The 23,721-nt window shown below is 54.0% G+C and overlaps 1 protein-coding gene across 1 annotated transcript in view; it reads right to left on the bottom strand.

Moving 5' to 3' along the window:
• Positions 1 to 23,721, bottom strand: part of NOL4L (nucleolar protein 4 like) — a 131,195-nt gene that overhangs the window by 64,121 nt on the left and 43,353 nt on the right. Inside the window, exons 2-4 of the mRNA XM_059133570.1 lie at positions 17,199 to 17,354; positions 10,923 to 11,034; positions 1,546 to 1,655 (exon numbers count right to left, since the gene is read on the bottom strand). Of these exons, the coding sequence (XP_058989553.1) occupies positions 1,546 to 1,655; positions 10,923 to 11,034; positions 17,199 to 17,354 (378 nt within the window). The remainder of the gene's footprint in view (positions 1 to 1,545; positions 1,656 to 10,922; positions 11,035 to 17,198; positions 17,355 to 23,721) is intronic.

Raw genomic sequence — 23,721 nt, 5'->3', positions numbered from 1 at the left:
TCCAGTAATGAGGGATCACAACGTGGCCTACACGGACCACGGTTGGTTCCGGGGGTGATATGGATCTAGCGCCATTTTGTAGGAAAGAAAGAGCCGTGAGGCTGGACGACCAGCTGTTCCAGCAGCTCCACACTTCCCCGGGACAGATGAGAACGGTGATAAGAGTGTGTGAGAAGCCGGGCGCTCATGACCGCGTGGACGGTTATAGGAAAAGAAATGACTCTGGAGTGGAGGCAGACGTCTCAGGCAGAACGTGCACAGTGGTGTTCAGAGTTTATAACTAGTAGCGAAAGCATCCTTATTACTGACGTTCCTGCGCAGAAACAATCTTCCCGCCATGAATTCGAGACCCCCACGCCATCGTCCTCACTCACATTATGTTCAATCACGTGACGACTCTTAGGGGTGTCACCATCATAGAATAGAGACCACCTCAGGGGAGAAGACGTAGGAGACACAGAGACACAAACGACTCTACCATCCAGAACAAAAGCTTACTTCCTTCAACCCTTGGCGGCTGAGGCGAGGGGCTGGGAGGACACACCACCCCTCCTTGCTTAGAGGAGGGCGGAACCGGCCGTGTTCAAGCCAGCCAGCTCCACTCCTCGAGCTGGGAGCCACAGCTTCTAGATGCTACCTGGACGCATCCCCTTACTTCACCTCGGAGCTGGCTGTGGCGTCCATGCCCACCGCGTGCACATGCTCGGGTTGTCAAGGAGACCGGCAGTATGTGGGACAGCATGCACCCAGGGCTGGGAGTCAGACCGTCAGTTGGGGGAGGGGGACGGAAGACCCATTCCCCTAGGTAGGCCTCCAAGATACGGCAGATTCATATGTCACAACAGATGAGAAAATCTGAAGCGGGAGATAAGAAATTCTGACCCTGGTTTTAGGCAGTGGCGGAGGGAGGCGGGTGGCATTCACCTAGTCCTTCCTTAAAGGACAGTCATGCTACTTGCTCTGCAAAGAGCTAGAAGGTAGACTGTGTGGGGAGGCAGGCAAGAGTGGTTTTCTTTTCATAGCCTGTTTCCATGGTGCCTGACAGCACTTGGCAATCTATAGCTGGGAGTCTTGGACAGCCAGGGTGCCCCAGGGCCTTATCTTATGCAGGCCACCCTCCAAAGCCCATCCTTCTGGCCTGCCTGGGCCCCCACAGGCAAGCAGCCAGGGACCCTCTCTCACCTCCCTGGGGGAAAGAGGTGAGCGACATTGCAGACAAATGGCAAGCAGAGAACAACCGAAGAGCCAAGGTCTACAGCTCAGGCACACCCCCTCCCTCCATGCCCTTGGGGAGAGTTCATAGAAGCATGAGCTTCCCGGGTTTCACTGAGGACCTCATAGGGCGGTCAGCCCAGCCGACCCCTAACCAGGAACACATTCTTTCTCTCCCCTCAGCCTGGATGGCAAGGCCCGGATCACCAGATAAGGGCCTCTTTGATTCCCAGTGTGTTTACACACGCTGTGGCCCCACACCTTGGAAAGAACCAACCACATCCAGGCGGGTTTGCACACTTCCCGGCCGGGTGAGGGAATGTGGCGCCTTACCTGTTCCTGGGAGTTCATCACTCGCAACTTCATCTGCTTCAGGTACGTGGAGGTAAGGGGCATGTTGTAATCGATGATCCCGGAGACCAGGGGAGAGGGAGGCTCGTTTTCTGATAGAAAGAACAAAAGGAAGCCACTTTGAGTCTGTGCCCAGGGCCCCCTGGCAGGTACCACACCCTGTGACCCACACTGAGAACACAGAGCCTGAGGAAGAGGAAGGAACAGGCCTGAGCTCATAAGCTGGCGGCTCGCTACCACAGCTGGCCCGTGGATGGGGACCAAAGGCACTGAGGAGAGGCTGCAGTGGGGTGGGTGCTTGTGTTTGGGAAGAGAGCACAAGTTAAAATTCCAGAATATTTGGCTGCTTTGAAAAATGGAAGTTCTGGTCACCCAGGGCCCATGTGGCCATGGGGCCACCCACCAGTGCGGCTCTGCCACAGCTCCTTCTTGCAGATGGGGCAAGAGCTCTCATTTCCTATGCCCATTTTCAGGTGAGTACTTTTGCCAGGCCCTCGAAGGCATCTATGCTTCCAACCCCAGTCTGAGCCAGCTTCCTGCGGCACACATGCCACCACCACCTGACCCCATCTCCCACCCCCACTGCATCCTCCCAAAAGCACGGGCAGGTACCATATGGATCACGGGTCTGGCCCGGGCCTCCAGCGCCCATCTCCCAAAGTCTGGTCCGTCCTTAATCACATGGAGAGGAGGCCTGGTCCTCCCATTTATTGCTTTCTCGTCCTGAAGATCAAAGTAAGCCATGCTCCTTTTGTAGAGCATGTGCAAAGTGTGGAAAGATGTAAAGAAAAAAAAAACAAAACAAAACAAACAAAAAAAACCCCAATTGCAGCACCAAGCAGCTTGGCATATGCTTCTGTTTGTTTTTTCTTTCCTTTGATTTCTCTTCCTTGTGTACTTGATATTAAAATGCATACAGAAAATTATGTAGTCCGCTTTAAAAAATTTGTTTTTCATAACATCATCATAGTCATTTCACCCACCATCAAAAATCTTGTTTTCTGGGTATTTACTCTAAAGATACAAATGTAGCGATCCGAAGGGGCACGTGCACCCGAATGTTTATAGCAGCAATGTCCACAATAGCCAAACTATGGAAAGAACCTAGATGTCCATCAACAGATGAATGGATAAAGAAGATGTGGTATATATACACAATGGAATACTATGCAGCCATCAAAAGAAATGAAATCTTGCCATTTGCGACAACGTGGATGGAACTAGAGCGTATCATGCTTAGCAAAATAAGTCAAGCGGAGAAAGACAACTATCATATGATCTCCCTGATATGAGGAAGTGGAGATACAACATGGGGGGTTAAGGGGGTAGTAGAAGAATAGATGAAACAAAATGGGATTGGGAGGGAGACAAACCATAAGTGACTCTTAATCTCACAAAACAAACTGAGGGTTGCTGGGGGGAGGGGGGTTGGGAGAGGGGGGTGGGGTTATGGACTTTGGGGAGGGTATGTGCTATGGTGAGTGCTGTGAAGTGTGTAAACCTGGCGATTCACAGACCTGTACCCCTGGGGATAAAAATATATTATATGTTTATAAAAAATAAAAAATTAAAAATTAAAAAAATTTTAAAAAAATTTTGTTTTTCTTTGCAGATAGCATTTTCATAGCTGTGTACTATTTTATCATAATTTATTTTAAGTCATTCACTTGCAACTGGCTGCTTAGGTTGTTTCCTGTTGGGGGCTATTGTAAACAATACTAAAGGGAACATCTTCATCTGTGGATATTGGTATGTATTTCTGATTGTGTCCTTTGTAAAGATTTTATTTATTTATAGCATGGGCATGCGTGCAAGAGGGGCAGATGGAGAGGGAGACAGCATCTCAAGCAGATTGTGCACTGAGTGTAGAGCCTGATGTAGGGCTTGATCTCATGACGTGAGCCGAAACCAAGAGTCAGACACTTGACTGACTGAGCCACCCAGGTGCCCCTGATGGTGTCCTGTTTAGACAATCCCAAAAATGGAATTCATGGGTCAAAGAGTAGGACTGTTTCGTGACTTAAAACCTCCAGCTAAGCTGCCTTCTGCAGAGGCTGCCGCAGTGGACACTACCCAGCCTTCGTGTTCTGCACCTGAGCTGCCCCTGCAGGTGCCCCCAGGGACAGACTAAAATGGCACAGAAATAAATCAAGGAGGATGGGGAGCGATTAAAAGGGAGCCTGTCACACCACCTCCCCCCCTTTCAGCTTCCTCTTCAGATGCCTTCAGATGACGCTGGAGTCCCCTGCCGGAGTCTGTCACCCTGAGTGGGGCCTCATTTGATCCATTAGTCACTTGACCCTGCTTCACCCTCTCCCTGGGGATGAGTCTTGGTTACCTGTTCTCTGGCCTCCTCTTTCTGCCTCCAAGACTCCAGGCTTTTCACCCAAAGCTCCCCCTGGTGCCTAGTTCTGTTCAGGGGCCGGGATTTGAGCAGTCCGAGGAGAAGCAGGAGCGACGTCTGGACTGGCTAGTGCCTGTCCTCCCCCATCACCGCCGGGCTGGAGAGATGGGCTGAAGGGCAACCGGGTGCCAGGGCCCCTGTGGAGGAGCCAGAGGCCAGGCCAGAAAGGTCCCTGTGACCTTGAAAACACTATGCCATATGAAAGAAGCCAGACGCAAACGGGCAAGTACCATAGGCTTGCACTTGGATGGAATTATCTAGACTAGGCAGACTCACTGAGACAGAAAGTGGGACAGAGTTTATTAGGGACTGGGGCTTGGGAATGGGAAGTTATTGCCTCATGGGTACATGGTTTCTGTTTGGGGTGGTGAAAATGTTTTGGAAACACAGCAGGAATGGTTGCCCAATGGTGTGAATATAAATAATGTCACCGATTATATACTTAAAAATTATTAAAATGACAAGTTCTGTGTTATAAATGTTTAACAATAAAGAAAAAAAAAAGTCCCTTGAAACAAGGGGGTGAAGCTATGCAAAAGGGACAAGGGAGTCCCCTGCTTGATATGGATAAAACGGCCCAGAAAATAGAGTCCGTGTAGACCGCATCTGGGGGACTAAGGGGTGTCCTTTTGAGGTGCTATCCTTCTGGGAACCATCCAGCTTGAATAACATTTCTTACCAAGTTGTATGAAAATGCAGAACTAGGGGTGCCTGGGTGGTTCAGTGGATTAAAGCCTCTGCCTTTGGCTCAGGTCCCAGGATCCTGGGATCGAGCCCTGCATCGGGCTCTCTGCTCAGCAGGGAGCCTGCTTCCCCTTCTCTCTCTGCCGGCCTCTCTGCCTACTTGTGATCTCTGTCAAATGAATAAATAAAATCTTAAAAAAAGAAAATGCAGAACTATGTTTTGCTTTTTATTTATTTTTTTTGAAATATTTTATTTATTTATTTGATAGAAAGAGATCACAAGTAGGCAGAGAGACAAGCAGAGAGAGAGGGAAGAAGCAGGGTCCCTGCCGAGCAGAAAGCCCGATGTGGGGCTTGATCCCAGGACCCTGGGACCATGACTCGAGCCGAAGGCAGAGGCTTTAGCCCACTGAGCCACCCAGGCGCCCCTGTTTTGCTTTTTAAATCTGTGTTGTGGGACGCCTGGGTGGCTCAGTTGGTTAAGCAGCTACCTTCGGCTCAGGTCATGATCCCAGCGTCCTGGGATCGAGTCCCACGTCGGGCTCCTTGCTCGGCAGGGAGCCTGCTTCTCCCTCTGCCTCTGCCTGCTATTCTGTCTGCCTGTGCTCTCTCTCTGCCCCCCCTCTGATAAATAAATAAAATCTTAAAAAAATAAAATAAAAATAAATCTGTGTTGTCACACTCAGAATTTTTGTGTTCTTGAAGATTTTTATTCTTCGAGGAAGAACTAAAGGTCACTAATATCTCAGAAACTGGCTTAAAACGGGCTGAACTTTTTTTTTTTTTTTTTTTTAAATAGAGATTTCCTCTTGGTTCTGTGGCGGAGGGATCTGGCCCAGCTGTCCACTGGCACCTTTGCCCAGACGCCTGGCATGGAGGGAACTAAAATCCATTTCTGTGGCCTTGGGTCCTCTTCGTGCCGCCCCACCCTCAGCCCAGACTTGACCTCCTGGAACCCAGGGGCATGCTGGGACCTGCCTCCTGCCCCAGAGTGACGGGGCTGGAAGCATGTGTGAGGCAGACATTTGAGCAACCCCACTGAGATGGTGTCACTCAACAGGGCCCTGGTTCCTGTTTTCAGATGCTGGGTCTTCAGATGGAGAATTCAGCCATTTCTGTTTCATTTCCTCAGAGACATGGCTGTCTGGTGAAAAGCTGCGGGCAGGGCCACCCTCGCCCTGTGGATGGCTGGTCAGAGCCGCAAAGGAAGGCCTCATCGAGTGTCATGGTGACTCTCCGTGTCTGGTCATCCACGGAGGCCGGCCACCCCTGGCCTGCCTAAATGCCACGTCTGCTTATGAGCATGTATCTTTAATAAAGCCAGGTACAGGGACTCCTGGCTGGCTCAGTGGGTTAAGCCTCTGCCTTCAGCTCAGGTCATGATCTTGGGGTCCTGGAATCGAGTCCTGCATGAGGCTCTCTGCTCAGCAGGGAGCCTGCTTCCCCTCCCCTTCCCCCCACCTGCCTCTCTGCCTGCTTGTGCTCTCTCTCTCTGTGTCAAATAAATAAATAAAATCTTAAAAAAAAAAAAAAAAAGCCAGGTACAGCTTGGTTTAGGGAAGAAAAAAGCAACGGCTAGGATGGCCCTCTCAGGGCAGAAAAGGGATCTTCCTTGGCCTGTTCCCACCCCAGCATGTCGGCAGCTCTGAAACCATCTCTGGCGCCCAGAGGCAAGCTAGGAGGGCTCGAGACCAGGAGCCAGGCTCCCCTGAGCACGCGCACACACACACACACACAGACGCGCACACACCCCCACTGAGACCCAGGTGCAGTGAAATGCTCCTGCCTGCGCCTCCAGAAGTGAGAGTTCCGGTGGGCGGGGGGCATTCCGGGTGAGGGAAGGTGCTGGGAGCTGGTGGTGGGACCGCGGGAGAGCCCCAAGTTTTGGGGCTGTGGGGAGCCCCAGGGTTCTGGAGGTTCGGCTCCCGTGAAGAGGATCCGCTTGGTAGAAAGGAGGTGAGGAGCAGGGGCCAGCGGGAGCCCTAAGGGGTCCTGTGCTCACAGGACAGACGCATGCCAGGCTGGGAAGAATCTAAGGTGACTAGCAGTGGCTTCCTTGGGCTCTGTGAAGACAGGCCGGCCCCCGCTATGGTCAACACACAGAGTGGCCATGCCTGAGCCACGCTGGGGTGGTGGGCATTCACAGGGGTCACAGGGCCGCCATGATCCAGCAAGTGGCTGGGGAGAGAGGCAGAGGAACCTCTCAAAGAGATGTCTCAACACTCTTTGCCAAGGACAAATTAAACCAGCCCAAGAGCTAGCCCTGGGTTTACGGGCCTTGGAAATAATCAGTGATGAGGCGTCTGGAGCCAGGCCAAGCCAAGCGCTGACCTCCATCGCTAGGCTCCAATGGCATGCACCCATCAAGGCAAGCTTCAAGGGAGGCAGCGGGCCTCGCCCCTCCAGGTGGAGCACATGGGGACAGTTCTCGGGAGCTTTCACCTATAGTATGGAAGAACTCAGTCCAGGGACCCCCGTGGCTCCCAGGGCCAGTGGCCAGTCTTCCAGGCGAGGCTGGGTGTTCAAGTGTGTGGGCATCAGGAGGGCCCAGAAGAGCCATGAGAGCCACCAGACTGTGGGGGTGTTCAGATCTGGAAACAGATGTGGGGCCTGGGGCTGGCTCAGGGGGTGCTAGAAAGCCTCTGTCCTAGGGATGTGAGTCAGCAGACCAGCAAGTATTGAAGAAGCACTGCTGTGTGTGCATTCGGGGTGGGGCAGGTGGGGGGACCTTGTAGGCACAAGCCATGCTCTCAGCAGGGGGAACTGATGGCCAGTCTATTAGAGCTCAGGGGAGGAAGAACTCAGAGGGCTCTGGAATAGCTCAAGACGGCTTTGCGGAGAGAGGATCCGAACAGTGTTCAATCACCCAGCCAGCAGCTACTCAGCACTCCTCAGGAGTTCCACGCAGACCCTCCTGCTCCAGAAGGCGGGTACTAGTATGAGTACCCCCATCTTTCAGATGCGGCACCCTCCTCGGGTGGTACAGCAAGGGAGTACGAAAACTGGGCCAGGCCAGGCCAGCAACCTGGCTGAAATGGGAAAGACTGCAGGGGCAAAGGAAGCAGCTGGAATGGGGTCACCTGAGGGGAGGACAGGATCTGGGGAGCTAGGCACAGAGGGGGTTGGAAGTAGACAGAGCAGTCTGGGCCTGGTGCGAATGAACCACCACCGGAGTGGATGATTCTGTCTCCGAGGGAGGGTCCCTGCTGTAGATAACTTGGTGGCCCACTGCTAATCCTGGTTCGTTGCCATGCAATGTATATTTTGTCACTTCAGAGGAACCGGAGTGTGTCTGCAGAGGCCCCTTTCCCCAGGAGCTAGGGCTGGTCTGAGGGCACACCCGGTTCTCACCCTCTGTGCTCTCTACGCCTGGACTCACTCAGGGCTGTGGAAAAGGAGCGTGGAGCCGGGAGGCCCTGGAATTTCCCATCCTTGGACTTCCTGATCCTCAGCAGCCTCCTTTGTTTCTGCTCCTGGCGCTGGGGGAGGGCACGGGACTGTCCAGGCCCCCACGCTCCGCCGGGGACAAACTGCTGAGCAGGGGAGGCTGCTTTGCTTCCTCTCTTTCTTTTTAACACGAGGCCAGGAAGCCAGGCATTTTCCCAACAGCCCCTCGAGAAGTCTCCATCCTGTTCCCTGTCCCCCTCCAGCTCCCCCCCCTTCCTGGGACAGGAACACGGCCGGGGTCCGGGGCCTGGGGCAGAAGAAGGAGGGGGGCGGCTGGCATGGCAGGGGTGCCTAGGAAAGAGCAAGCAGTATGGCCGCACCCTGAGAGGCCAGTATGGCGGGAGGAAATCAGATCTGCAAGCTCTCAGCTCGGGTAGGGGAAGGGACACCCTGCCAGCTGGTGAGGGTAGCCTGGGCAGCTAATGCCTCTGGCCATTAAGCAGACAGGGGAGCCTTTTAGACTCCGAGGCTCTCCACTAGCAGCTTCCAGAAAGCAAGCACTTCCTTTTTGCCCAGCATCCAGGTTGCATACCCAGGGTGTTCACCTAGGTGGGGTGGTTGATCAGTTGTCTCCCTGTGGAGCCCCTGAACACTGGCATTCTTGTGTCTGGACACCGGGCACAGAGGGCAGGGGGAAACAGGCTGGTGTTTCCCACGTGCCTGCTGCACCAGGCACCCTCCAGAATGGGCTCCTTTAATTCAACTCAGAGAGGCAGGCATTCCTCCCATTTTGCTGATAATAAAATAAGTTCTCCTGTCTTCTGGAGGAGCTTGGACAACTGATTTCACCGTGACACTCGTCTGTGCCTCATTTCCTCAGCTACAAGCTGGGACAGATCCCTCATAGGATCGTGGAAGCTATTATGAAGAGAGGTCCCCAGCCTGCCATGGGATACTAAGCAGCAACCGGGTGCCACAGCCAGGCCCGCTGGATGCCCCCCACCGTACTTTGCCATGGGCCACACTGTCTCCAACTCCCTCAGTGTCTCCTCCTCCTTGTGGGGCAAGCTGTGCACCTGGGGCCCGAGAAGCAGCATTCTGTCTGCCGCCAGCAAGGACGTCCCCGAAAGCTTTGCACTGCCTGCTCTCCGGCCCTAACCGGCCTGGAACAAAACCCTGGAAAGAGAGGTTCCTCTGCAGAGCCCACAGAGCTGGTTGAAATTCCAGGAGGCTCCCTCCTGGTGGGAAGTGCTCACATTCTCTCTCTCTCTCATTCTCTCTGTCCCAAACTCCCCCTCCACCCCCCAATCCCTCCGGTCCTCCTCCTCCTCCTTCTCCGGGGCGGGGGTGGGAACGGTGGGGGCAGCTCAAAGAAGAGACAGGCTGCCTCCCGGCCAGGCCAGAGCCCATGGATGAGAAGGAGTGGAGCTGCCACCCCAGAGACCTGGCCACCATCACCGAGGAGTGGGGGAGGTGACAGTCGTCTTCCACCCTGGCAGCAGCACAACAGAGGGAGCCTGCGGACACCCCAGAGCAGCCCACAAAGCAGGCCCCTGGTGGCCTCGCCTCGCCTCCGTTCCTCTAGGCTAGCGCTTTAGTGTCTGACTCCGCCAGTTGCTATGGAAACGGTTAGGCCAGAACAGGAAGGGACAGGCAGCCACCAGCAGGGCACACGCCTGGGGACCCAGACCCTGACAGGGTGGGGGTGCAGCAGGGAAAGCCCTCCTGGCCTATTTGCAAGCACCAAATACCAAATATCCTCTTGGCCCAGGGCTTGGGGGAGGTGGGGGGAGCTCCGAGGCATTGGCAGCCTTGCAACAGCCCCAGCTCCCTCCTCCTGCGTGAGCCCCGTGCCAGGTATGGGGTTGAACCCTCAAACCTCAGGGGTCCCCTGAAGTAGGCACCACGATTAACTCTACGCATGGATGAGGAAACTGAGACTCAGAGAGCTGAAATCGCTTGTTCGGGACACAGCGCTGCTGAGTGGCAGAGCTGGGATTCAAACCCAAGTGTGGCCTGGGGGGGCTCTGCTCTTAAACCAGGAACCCAGCATTTACGAGGTATGAGCCACACTTGTTCCCATCCCACAGGCTTTAGAAGCCACCCATGTACCCGTGGCCTGATGACCCCACAGACGGGAAGGTTTCTGGATTTGGTCTGTCAGCTGGTGTCAGTCATTCACGGGCATTGGAGACCACCCAAAAAACCCACAACAAAACAAAACAAAACAGAAAAACACCCCACCTGACACCTACGCTATGATTTCTTTGTCATCATCTATTTGAGCTTTGTTGATTTGGAGGGTATGGACATCTGTCCAAGGGACCCACTTCGGCTGGTCACAAGTGCTCCGGGCATTTAAATTCTAAGTAATCCCCACAGATTCCCTGGTTGTTTGTGGGGAGGGAAGGAACACTCAGGGAGGACCTCCTATCGGTAGGTGTGGGGCTCGAGGGTAAAAAGGCACAGGTGGCAAGAGGCGTGCCCCTGTCTCCTGAGAGCTCACAGACCGGTCAGTGCGACCAGACCCATGAGGACACCGCTCAGGGCGAGATCTGGGTGACAAGAGTGAAGGAACTTAGGGAAGAGGGCGAGATGATCTGTTTCCATCAGGAACCTCAGTAGGAGAAGAGGGTCTTGATGGGCAGTAGGAACGTACCATTTGCTTTTCAAGGAAACTTGACATTTTTTTACAGTTAAGAAACAACAACAACAAAAAAATGAGGGTCTTTGGGCAGGGACCCACACTGGCCTCTGGGAATTGTGACAACCACTGGCCATGCACTTTTCTGTCTGTGCCAGCAAGGGGCGGGCCCTGCTGGTAAGAGGGCCTCTCCCTGCACAGCATCCCAGAGCCACCAGCATCCCCTGCCTCCTCCCCTACCTTTGGGCTCCAGGCCGTTGGAGTTAAAGTGCATTCTCTTCTGACACTCGGTGCAGCTCATCAGGAACCGGGTCACGGCCTCTCGCGGGAGGAAGGCATAGGTCTCCGCAATCTGAGGACAGAAAAGGTTTGCTCATTATATGGGACCGGGGGAGGCCGCCTGGTCACCAGGTCACCAAGATCTGTGTGCTGGTGGCAGATGCTTGGCCCTTGAAGAAAGGGAAGGGATTCGAGGAGCAAGGAACAGGTGTCCTCAGTTCTTAGCCATGGAAATGAGTTAGTAGTCTTATGGAAAACCACTTTTTTAAAAAAATGTTGAATAAAAGAGTTAGAAATTGAGAAAGCACAAACAACGAAACATTATCTAACCTATGTTTTAATAAGTAATACTCCTCTCAGAGCATTTAATTGTTGCTGCTGAAAAATGAGTATATGAACATTGCTCTAGGGGAGGGTGAAACAATTTCCATTCTTACGGATGGATAAACCGAGACCCATGAATTTACCAGCTCTGGGCCTATGGACGGAACCCGAGGTTCTAAAAAGGTCTTTCCTGCAGTCATTCACAGATAGAGAACATTTTAGGGAGCGCTGTGAGCGTCTGATGACAAATTTTCAAACTGGAAACGCTGTTAAGGACGCCCACGTTCCAGGTGAGGTCACAGGGCCCAGGGAGGTCGACCTACTTGCCTAAGGCCACACAGCTTGTGAGAGGCAGTGGCAGACTAAAGCCAATGCTTCAGGACACACCGAGCCAGGACTGCCTCCAGGGGGCCTCACCTAGCCAGGGACTCGGGATGGGAGGAGAAGTAGGTGGAAGGGAATACAAGAAACAGGCTGGGAGTGGAGGAGGGGGTGTGGGCCCAGAAGCCCAGATGTACCCTCTTGCTCTGGGTTTCGGGAAACGTTCTTGCCCTGGTTTGGTGGCCTCTTAGGCCTGGGTTCGCTGGCTGAGACTGGTAGTTGCCCAGTTGCTGGTTTTCGCCCATTTCCCAGAGCCCAGGCCGTCCCGCTCCTCTCCACTAAGGGGCAGCATCACCCCAGCATTCCACCATCCTCCCTGCAGCCCAGCCGGGGAAAGTTGGCCGAGGGCTCTGGTCAGCCCACGGAGGGAGGGGACTGCTCTCCAGGACAGCACAAGGTCTGCTCCTTTGGGATGCACGAGGGCCCTGTGCCATCTCTGTGGTGGTCAGGAGGTGGAGCAGGGTAGGGCGGAGTGGATGGGGGGCTGGGGCTGGGGAGGGAGGGCAGGAGGGCGGGGCAGGGTCCCAGGGCTATGGCCAGGCCCTCAGAGGACCAGCTCAGGCTGTGCCCTCAGCTTAGCTGGTCTGTGGAGCTCGGGGGCCACCCCTGCTTGGTGGCCGGCTGCAAAGGCAGAGTTAATTTTGGTGACACAATTGTTATTTCTCAGCTGATTTGATGCTCTGCGGAGCAGGCAGGCTCCTTGATGAGTTATCTCCCTTCCAAATTCCCTGTCTGATTGCCTTCCTCTGGAGGTCAGGGACAAGGGCAAAGCCCTGCGCTCTGATTGGAGCTGGTGGATGGGAGGGCAGGCGGCCCGTCCTCCTCAGGTCTAAGGGCTCTGGGATGGGGGCTTTCCTGCCACACACAGAGACATCTTCATTCCCAGCCCAACCTGCCTGGAAGTCTCAGGGGTGGCATGTCCCTCTCAGGCCTTTGGGCCTGAAGGGCCGATAGCGGCAGGAGTAAAGAGGCAAGGGTGCAGGGTGTCTGCCAGGCAAAGAGCGGGACCTTGGCTGAGCTGGGCAAACAGGTGAGCCCTGCTGCCGCCACCGAGGCACAGCAAGGTGTGGCGTCCCAGGTCAGACCTCCGGGATGAGTTGAGGACCTGGGGAGCGTCACAGTCCGCTGGGAAAGGAGGGAAGTTGCTGCCATAGGAACAGCCTGACTTCGCTCTGCGGAGCTCACCGGCTGCTGGGCAGAGAAGTCATTTCTCCAGCGCTCAAGGAAGCCCTTCCTGACCTGGCTGCTCTGGAAAGGGTGGCCGGCAGCACAGGCAGAGGCCCCACTTGCCACCTGACCCGCCGAGGAGGATCCAGGGGCAGTTCCCAGAGAGGGCCCGGCCCAGGGGACCAGAGTGGCAGCCCCAGCTCTCCTGGCCTTGGCAGGGATCCCAGCAGTGTGCCAAGCTGGCTGGCGGGCCACGGGGCAGGGAGCACTGGGCATGTGGCTTCCGGCCGCACAGGAGCAGGTGGGGTGGACTGGAGAAGGCTGGGGGAGAAGCCCTTGGAAGCCCTGCCCTGGGGGGCTGGAAGGTCTGTAGCCTCGTGAACAGGTGGTGAGTGGGGGGAGTCAGTTGGGGAGGCAGAGGCTTGCCCAGCTCCATGCTGCTGTAGAGGCCGGCATGGAGGGAGGGCCCTGTGGGGCCTTCAGCCTTCACTCTCCTGGCTTGTCCACATAAGAAATGGGACCTCCATTCCTGTTCCACCACACAGAGGTCCAAGGCCACAGGCCCCCAGGACGAGCTGAAAGGAGGAGGAGGACAATCCTTGCGATGCCCTCCCTAGTCAATTGGCGGCTGGTTTTCGGATAGTTTTGGAGCTCCGGACACAGTTCTGGAAATAGTCTCTTGTGTGAAGCCAAAATGTGAAACAGGTAAAGACAGAGCTGCTGTGTTCAAGGAAGGGAAGCCCCAGGACCCCTGCCCCCACCCCACTTCCCCCAGCAGCCTGCTGCCTTGCACTTGGGGCCTCCTGCCTGGACACTGAGACCTTTCGCGTTTTTCCCGGTGGTAAAACTGAAGGGAGATTTCCCGGGCAGGGAGAGCAGAAGCTATTTGCAGAGTCGTTGACTTGTAAGGCCCCATTTTCGCTCCCTAGCTCCAGGGCCGACAAGGACAGATGAGGCCAATTGGGGGGATTTGCACCACTTTACAAGATCCTCCTGCTGCCCTGCGGTGGATTAGCACGTGGTGGGCCTGGAGCAGCTGCTGACCACATCTGGCCCCAACTCCAATGTGGTCTGGGCGGCCAGATCCAGACTCTGCCGCTCAACCCAGCCTACCAGCACCCCGGGAGAGAGGAAGGAAGCAAGGAGCTTGCTCCAACCCAGATGGGTACAGACTCCAAAATAAGCCCCTTGAAAAAGGACCTGTCCTCTGTGTAGGATCAGGGAATTTGTAGAACCACCTGGAACCCTCCCCAGACCCTGCGGGCGGGGGCAAGTCCCCCCTGGGGATCCTCTGGATCGCCTGGTCACACTGCATCAGAGGCAAAGTATGGCAGGGACTTCCTGCCCCTAATGGGAATGCCCTGCATTACCCATTGTAAATGGCCATCTATCCCTGGCTCATACCCTCAGTTTCAGAAAGCTCATTACCTGCTCTCTCTGATCTACTGCTGGATAGTGGTGGGTGCCAGAAGCTTCCTTTTCCCACAGAAGAATGTGCCTCCTTTAATGCCCTTGAACAAGTCTGCCCATCTCCCTTCCAGCCCCTGTTTCCTGCAGGCACCTCAGGCCTGTAAGAATCTGGAAGGCCCCCAGTGGCCTAGAGATGGCAAGGCAGTCCCAGGATTCAGGTCTGGCAGAACACACAGAGAAAAGTCCAAAAACCCGCAGCCAGGGGCCCGATGCAAACCCCACGGTGCCAGGCTCAGCCTCTCTGTGGCCGTCGCGGCACAGAGTTTCCTTGGGGGCTCTTTCCCAGGAGGGCAGGGTGGGACTGAAGAGCTAGGCCTGGGTTGAGGAAAATGGGATCAGATGAAAAGAAGGGGGACAAAAGCCTCCAGGCACCACCCCCACCCCCAAAAAAGGAAAAGGGTGGCAAGAGAAGGGTGACAGATGGGGAAGAGGAGGGGGAAGGGAGAGGAGGCACACCGGGGAGGAGGGAGGTGCAGCAGCCCCCTTGGCCTTCACACCCACGGCAGGAGGGCCCTGGCCTGCTCCACTCAGCCTTGGCCCTGCTGCTGAAATTCCAGCTCTGTGCGCAGCCCAGCTGGCCCGCTGCCAGTCATGTGCCAGCTCCAGGCTGGGCAGCGGGAAGTGGGGCACGCGGCGGGCATATGCACGAGAAGCCAGGAAGTGCAGAGCAAAGGGCTGGACGTCCGCTTGGCCCAGGGACACAGAGGCTGGTGGGACCAGTCCAGCCCTGCCTTCTCTACAGCACTGAGGCTGCAGACCCTGCCTTCCGAAATACCCAGGGAGGGGGCCCTCGGTGGCCCAGTGTGTTAAGCCTCTGACTCTGGGCTCAGGTCATGACCTGAGGGTTGTGAGATGGAGCCCGGCATCAGGGCTCAGGCTCAGGGCTCCTCGCTTACCAGGGAGTCGTTTGAGATCCTCTCCTCTGGCCCTCCCCTCCCCCACTCATTCTCTCTTTCTCTCTCAAATGAATAAAGCTTAAAATTAATAAGTAAATAAATACCCTGGGAGTGCCTGTGGCACGGGGCTGGGTGCTGGTCATCAAGGAGACCAGGGAAATCAAGTGGCCTGGCTGGCCCTAGCCCATTTACCTTGACAACAGCAAGTCATCGGGCTTACTAGCTGACCACAGCGGGGTTTATAGAGAGGCAGGAGTGGGAGTTGGCCAGGGCATGGGCTCTGGGGCCAGCAGCCTAGCTCTGAACACCAGTAGGGCGACCTCAAGGCAGATTATGAGTCCCTCTGAGCCTCAGTCTCCTCATCTGTAAAATGGAGAACACAGGAGCCCCGGCTTCATATATGCACCCCTGGTCCAGAGGCTCAGAGGGCTGTGGCTGGGAGGTGCTAGACTGCCCAGCACCGGCAGACTGAACACTGAGAAGATGTGCTACGTCTCATGAATACCAAGGGGCCACAAAGGCTCTGGCTCAGGCATCTCTCCCTTCATCTATGACCCTCTGGGGGGAAGACCTTCAGGATTCCCTGTTCCATCACACATGCACTGAGAAGCAGGAGGGGGAGGGCGGGTGGTAGAATCATCTCCAGCCTCCCTCAGCCCAGCCCCTCATCTTCTGAGGTTCTTGGGCACATGGGTCCATCCATAAGACTCATTTAGGGCAAAGGCCACCTTCTGGGGACAAGGACAAACCAGATGGTTGGAATTTTAAAAAAACAAGGCCATATGGGAAAATATACAGGCCACCTCCACAGCAGTCCAAGGCTATTTATAGGAAGACCTTGGGGGTTGGGGTGGGGGTGGGGTTGGAGTTCACAGCTGCATTGGGTGGGGAAGGCCGGTGAGAGGGGCAGTTCTCTAAGAAGCCAGAGAGAGAGCGTCAACACAGAGGAGACAAGAGGATACCAGCTGACGGCCACTGAAGTGCTATGTGACCTTAGACAGGTAGATCCACTTTCAGGCCTTGGTTTCCTTAACTGCAAAATGGGACCATAGTGCCTCTATCCCAAGAGATGTTTGGCTTTACTGGTTTAGTGGTCAGAGTGCTTGGCTTTACTGACTTAGTGGTGGGTCCCGGGGTCAGAGCTCTGCCTGAGTCGTGGCAATGGCAGTGAACAGGGGGATGGGAACAGAACCCAGGTAGGACCCTCCTGCTCTGGCCCCCGTCTCTTCTACCTCCCCATGTGTGATGTTTCCCACCGTCTCAGCTCCCTTCTGCCTACCCAAGCTTAGAATGCCAGCTTATATGCCATCTTCTCCATGAAGCGCCCCCTGGTTTAGCACTGAACGTCAGTGTCTAGAGACGCCTTTGCGGAATGCCCTGGGGGTTCTTGTTCCCTCAAAGCTAGTCTTGGAGACATTTCTGGTTCTCATGTCTTGGTTTTGCTCTCTGCCTCCCCACCCCAAGTCGAATTGTGATCTCCCTGGAGGTAGGGCCCATGTCCCCAGACTTCCCCTGGGGAACTTCCAGTCCGGACTTCACACTGGGGTAGGGAACAGAATGAACTCACACACTCAGGAAGCATTTAGGGGCAGGCCTGGCACATGGTAAATGCCATGGAAGCATTCACTCTTTCGAGCCTTGTTATCTGGCCACCCCTACCCCCACAGTCCCAGAGCCGGCTGCAGGGGGCTGGGGGGAGGGAATAAGTGAAGCAGAAACTGGGAAGAGGAGGGCTTTGCTCCTGCCCTCATCTCTTGCCTTCCCTCCCTCACCCCCTTCAACCTGCTTCTCCTTTGTGCTCAGACCACAGAACCCGCCCCCTCGCCCCCCTTGAGCCATCTCTGGCTGCCGTGCCCTTGCCCTGTGCCCCCCTGGGTCCCCAAAGGCCGTTTCATCACGCCTCAGCTCCCTGCCCTGCCCCCGCCCAACATGTGTGGAGCCCGTGGCCTCCTGCCAAGGCCCGGGGCTGCCCGCAGAGGCCCAGAGACAGACATCTCACCGCTCGGTAGGTTTTCTTCTGCCCAGCGTGCTTGGGGGCTTTGCCTGGCTCCGCCGAGCTCTCCACGTGCATCGAGTAGATGATGTCAAAGAAATCTTCCACCACAGCGACCCGCTTCAGAGAGATGCCCTCCGGCTCCGACAGGCCATCTGCCCCCTGCGACAGGGCGGACAAGCTGTGTCAGTGGCGGGGATGATGGCGGGGCGAGAGCTGGGCCCTGAGGCCTGGCAAAGGGTCGGGGCGGGGGGGGGGCAGGGATGGTGCTGCTCCCTGACCCGCAAGGCCTCCAGTGGTAGGTCTGGAGGGCCGGGGGCGTGGAAGGAGCCTGCTGAGAGGGCCCCAGGGCTGGGGGCACCAGAGTCAGGGTAGCCACTGATACCAATCTCCCAGAAACAATGAGCAGGGAACGACAACAACGAAACTACAAATTAAAAAACCAAGAGGCTCCATGTTCACAATTTCAGACAGATTGTGCCAGACTCAGGCGGGGAGCTCTCACATCACATGCTGTGCCAAGACCATCCTGGAAGTCTCTGGGGAGGGGGTGCTAAGTAGATGTAGCCCATCAGGGGCTCGCCAATTAGCAGCAACCTTCCACTGTGGTCCTGGGCTGGGGTCCCCGGGGAACGGCTTGGATCACCTGGGTGACTCCTGCCTCTACCCTGGCCTTTCTGAAAAGCTCGTCACCCCTGTCCACCCTCCCCGCTCTGGCAGCTGAGCGCCCGCAACAGACCCAGGCCCTTTGTGTCTGGAGATACAGAGAATAACAGACACAAGGCCACGTGGAGGTGGCAGGGCCTCGTGAGCAAGGGGGCCCCCTGAGCCTCTTATCAGGCTGGCCTGAGTGCTGTCTGCTGGCCCTGAGAAGGTGCGCTGGGGCTGAGATGGGGTCCTACTGCTGGGCAGACACCTGCCATGCTCCCACCAGTGGCCCTGGGTGGGAGCAGGGAAATGGCAGGGCATGAGGCTGGGGGATGAGTTTGGGGTCCCTTAGGGAGTGGACTGCTTGGTGAGGTCTTTATTCATAGGGCGTCGGAGACACACAGACTCGGGGACACCCGGCTCTCCGCCATCATCTCCCTCATTGGAGAACTCTGGTGGGCTTCAACAATGAAGAACAAGCAGGTGTGTGTGTGTGTGTGTGTGTGTGTGTCGGGGGGAGGACTGGGGAGAAAGGAGGCGGGCTTCTCTCTAAAAGTGTCCAAAAACACAAACCTCCCAGAGAATTCTTTCCTAAAGGATCTTGCTCATGGCTCAAGAACATCAGCTCTGGGAGGGTGTGGGCTTCGTCTGTGGGCTCAGGCAGCCTCCCTAACACCTAGAGCAATGCCTGATACTTAACAGGCTCAAAAAATAGCTACCAAATGACTGACTGCTTTTAAGCGGCAGGCAGGCAAGGTTGCTTAGACATCAACTCTCCCTCGGTCGGCATGGGGCCCATCACTGAAGTGGTTGTGTGATCCGGAGCAGTAACTTTGCTTCTCTACTCCTCAAGTCCTTTACCCGGAAAATGGGGCTAAGAGAAGCACCTTTCTCATATAAGCTGCGGAGAGGAGTAAAGGAGATACCCTTGCAGCATTTAGCTGCCTGCCCGGCCCATAGGACCTTCTGGATAAGTATTATGATTACAGAGTGCCTTGTCGTTTGCAAAGTTTCCCCCAGCTCTGAGAGGGCCGAACGTTGCAACAAGCCTGGGAGGTTGTCAGGGTCAGGACTCTCCTGTGGCACAGGGGCTGGTAAGTGGCAGAGCAGGTTTGGAACCTCTGTCTTTGTAGTCCAAGGAAAAGAGAGGTGGTGCTAAATGGGACACCTGCTCACAGAACATTCTGGCCATAGACAGGGTTTGGTTTCATCCAGCAACTTTCCCAACATGCCATGATGGGTGAACAGGGCTGTCTTTTTGCCAGTGGCCCCCTTGAGAGCAGACGGGCATCTGAAGTGAGGGAGCCAAGTCCTAGAGCTAGTAGGCAGCCTCCATGGGGGTGACCTCACCAGCCCCGTATAGACCCTCCTGCCAATGGCTTCCTTCCTAGTCAGGATCCATTTCAATGGGGACTTCTCAGATAACATGCATGGGGGGTTGTGAGCGTGTGTGCACGTGCGTGTGCACACTGTGTAGAAATCGCCGCCTGCTGGTCCTGCTTCCTTGATGTGAGATTGTGGGCAAATTCTTCAGCCTCCCTGAGTTTCACTTATGAGATAAGCTGTTCTTCTGTTCTTAAACTCTCTTAGGAGTTACCATTACCTTGTTCCTGGGAGGTGTCTGAAGTCCCCTTTGAAGCCCTGGGCCATCTATAAAGAGGACTCACTAGTGACAAACAGACTCATTAGCTGACTTGTAACTACCCAGCATTTTAGGGGATCTTCCAATACTGCCATGATGGAGTTGGGGGGGGACAAATATTGTGACAGCCCAGTTAGAATATAAGTCTAGCCAGAGGTTCCCGTTGGCAAAAACTAAGAAAAGGATCGGAAGCATGAAAATGTAACTGGGTTTTTATTTCTTAATCTGGGTGGTTGTTCTACCAGTGGGTTCATTTTATAAAAAGCCATTAATCTGAACACTTTACAATCTGTGTACTTCTCTGTAGGTCTGTTAAGCTTTAATTTAAAAAGTATATTAGGGGTGTCTGGGAGGCTCAGGCTGTTGAGCATCTGACTCTGGAGGCTCAGGTCGTGGTCTCTGGGTGGTGGGGTTGAGCCCCGCACCGGGCTCTGTGTTTTGTGCGGAGTCTGCTTGACCCTCTCCCTCTCCTCTCCCACCCCCAGCTGGCATGCACACTCCCTCTCCCAAGTAAGTAAGTGAGTAAATAAATAAATAAATAAAATCTTTTGTAAAAATGTATTTTAGAAAAGTATAACGGGGTGAATCGTTGCACAACGTCTTGATCATCCTAATCTAGAGGCATAATAATGGGTCTAACTGCTTAAAAGCAACTAGATCTCTCTGCTCATGAAACTGTTTCAAGCCAGAACACAGATGCTTCTGGAAAAGGGAGATAAAGTTTGGTGGGAGGGAATAGAGAAAGAAGAAAATCTGATGAAAGACAGTATTTTAGGTAGGTGAGATGGGAAGTGCGCCCTAACCAGCTTGGTATCCTTGGGCAGATCACTTCTTGACTTTTTTTTTGTTGTTTTTTTTTTTAATAATCTCTACATCCAATGTGGGGCTCAAACTCACAACCTTGAGATCAAGAGTCACAGGCCCCACCAAATGAGCCAGCCAGGTGCCCTACTTCTTGACCTCTCGAATCTCAAGTTTCCTCACCTGGGAAATGGGCCTAAAACGTCCTAGTTGGCTGTTTCAAGGATTATGTTAAGAGCGTATGTCAGGCATCTGGCTTATCAATGTTCATCTCTTCCCTTTGGACTCACTGAATTTGGACATTCTGGGTTTAGGGAATCTGCTCTTAGCTCCTGCCCTTCCGATCCATTCAGGTTACAGCACGGGTCCCCCAAGGTAATACCCGCTATCAGAGAAGATGCTTAATTCCTAAGTAACACACGAAGGCTGTCACACAAACTTGACATAAATTTTCCTAGAGCCAACGTGTAACTAACCAAACCAAATTAAACAGCAAAATATACGGCCCAGGGCCGGGCCTCTGTCCCAGCCTCCCATCTCCATTCGAAGGCAGACATGGGTACCCACCAGCTTTGCACCTGGTCCAATGTGACCATAATATTATCCCAGAGAAACTCTCCGGGGATCATTTTTAGTAACTCCCTCTTTGAAAATTTACTGTGATCTCCCCTGATGTTCAAATCTGGGTCCTCGAATTAGTCTGTCTCAGCTGCAGGGACATACACAGGAAAGGAGCGGCTTGTAGCAACCCCAGTGCAAACCACACAAGGTCTGCAGAGCCACACCTTGAACTGTCCTCTGGTGAGTTGTGGCCACCTGGACGCCATGTGTGCCACACCCTAAGGGAAGAACACCAGGATATCTGCCTGTCCTTCAAGGAGAACCCTGGGCAGAGAACAAAGGGATCCCACGGCAGTCACGTGCGACAGACATCTCTGCCATGCCTGGCATCCTTGGAGATACTAACCTTCATGCTAAGTGCTGCAGGAGAGGCACGCCTTCCTTAGCTGAGAATCCACACACAGTGTTACAAGAGCTGCTAATTAAAGGAGCAGAAAGCACCTTCCCCATGGCCTTGGGATGCCCCTGCCAACCACTTCTGCTTTGTACCCAAATTAGCTTAATCTGATCCACGGCCCTAAGCAAGCTGGGCCTTGGTTTGACAAAGAAAGCTCACTTCATCTATAGGCTGAGTGAAGAGGGGGCCTAGAGCCTCCTGACTCTCCCTAGATTCCCAGGAACACCAACCAGGAGTGACGGATCGGAACCCTGAAGCTCCCCAAGGGAAAAGCCACAAGAAATATATGGTCAGTTGTGCAGGACCAACCTCGGGGGCCTTCCTGCTTGGAGAAGAATATTGTCATGGCAACACACTACATCCTTTTGAACCAGCCAACTCCAAAACAGCCAGCCAGACCCAGGCCAACAAAACCAGACGTGACAAGGGCTGTAAAAATTTCATGGAGTTTTAAAAATTTCATACTACCTTTCCTGGACATCACCATCTTCCTTGAAACCAGCCCATCTGGATTCCAAACTAAAGGCCAGGTTGCAAGTTATTGAGGAAATCACCAAATGTCTGTTTACATACTACTCATGTTTCACAGTATTTAGAAGGGCCGTCCTAGAGTGTGGTGCTTAGACCTTCAGAGTCGGCATCACCTGGGAACTGGATAGAAATGCAGATTCTCAGGCCCCCACCCCAGACCCACCAAATCTCATTCTCTGGGGGTTTTACTAGGGTTTCCCCCAGATGATTAAGATGCACCGGATTTTGAGAACTGCTGATTAGAATGTCTCCATAGATAGGTAACTCGTTGGCTCATTAAATAGATGCTTGCTCTGTGCTTCTAGGTCTAATCTATTAATATTAATATTTTTCCTCTCCTTAGCTGAAGGCCAATTTTTCTAATGGTGGGAACAAAAGAATCTTACTGGGCAACATTACTATAAATTCAAAACACCTGCCCAGTGACTTAATGCAGATTATGGAAAAAAAGGGCAGGAGTGCTCAGCAACCTGACACCAGATTTTTAGGTTCTCCCTGGCAAAGTTAATTAATACTTAAGCAGGTCATCCCTTGACTGGTCTTTTCTGGCTTCCTCAGTTTCCTCAAATGATCTGAGCACTCAGCACAAGCAGGATTGTGACCCCCAGGGCTTCAGGCCTAGACGAGGGAGATGAGCAGACCTGGCCAGGTCGAGAGACAGGTCTCTGCCAAGGTGGCCTCCCTTAGGTGAGCTACTTTGCCTGTTTTCCCCCTAAGCCAATTAAACAGACCCCTGTCCAATGGCTAATGGATTTCAGTTCCGCTGGAACTTTGAAGCCACTTGCTGGTAGTAAGTTACACACTTATCAAGGTGGGCTCACCGGTTCAGGCCACCAGGGGGCCAGTATTCCCCCCCCCCCCATATTAGCATATGCCTTCCAGCAACGACAAGGCCATGATTGAGAGGATGTGGCTAAATAGCAGGGACATTTCTCAACTGGGTTCCTAAGGCAGAGGAAGAAACCACACAGAAAGTCCTCAGGATGTGCCCTTCTGGTGCATTTCAGATCCAGCTCTTGATAAGGCATAAAAATCAACAAGATTGCCATCAGTGGAGGACATACCTTTGGCTACCACTTATGTGGGAGCCCGGGACTTCAGGGGGCTGATTGCTCAGGCAAATGTGAAGCTGTCTCTCCATCCTATCGGGGCCAGCAGGCTAAGTGGCTGCCATCACAGGCCAAAGTTACTGCAAATATCAGCTGCATGCAACTTCCAGTTTCTGGAACTGTGGCTGTTCCTCTAGCCTCTCAAGCCACACTGTAATACATTCAGGCAGGGCTGAGGTTTTGCAGGCGCAGGTACCAGTTTTGGGGGGTGTGGTTCTTACAAAGTCTCCTTCCAGCTCCCGGTAGGGCTGGAAGAAGACCCAAGGAGAGGAGTCAGACTCCCTCAAATGGTTCTCAGAGAGAAAGGAGAGAGGCGGAGAGGAAATTTATAAGCCACAATGAGCTGAGGGACCGAAAAGAAGAAAACCAGAAGGAAGACCCACACCCAAATATCCAGAAATTTCCTTCTTAGACTCCCCAAGAAAAGCTGGTCATCATTTGTAAAGCCGGGGAGTCGGGTGACTGAGGGGAGGGCATTGCCTAAATAGAACAAGGACAACATCTGAATATCTCTCAGTTATAAATACTACCTACTGTGCACTGAAAACCAAAACCAAAACTAGGCAAAAAAAAAATAAATAAATAAATAAAAAAAAACCCTCCAAAACAGAGATCTGCACCAGAATGTTGGGACCCATAGCTGCCATGAGCTCTGGAGGCTGGGATGGGCGAGGGAGGAGACCACACCCCCGATAAATAAATAAATACATAAACAAGGCGCTGAGGACTCAGTGTAGCACCTGCCTCTTCTCCACTCCTGTGCACAATCTCCAACTGCTA

Source organism: Mustela lutreola, chromosome 9, assembly GCF_030435805.1.
Source record: "Mustela lutreola isolate mMusLut2 chromosome 9, mMusLut2.pri, whole genome shotgun sequence".
In the NCBI taxonomy this organism is placed as follows: domain Eukaryota; kingdom Metazoa; phylum Chordata; class Mammalia; order Carnivora; family Mustelidae; genus Mustela; species Mustela lutreola.
Note: the sequence above shows the minus strand (reverse complement) of the source record. Positions and strands in the feature narration are given on the sequence as shown.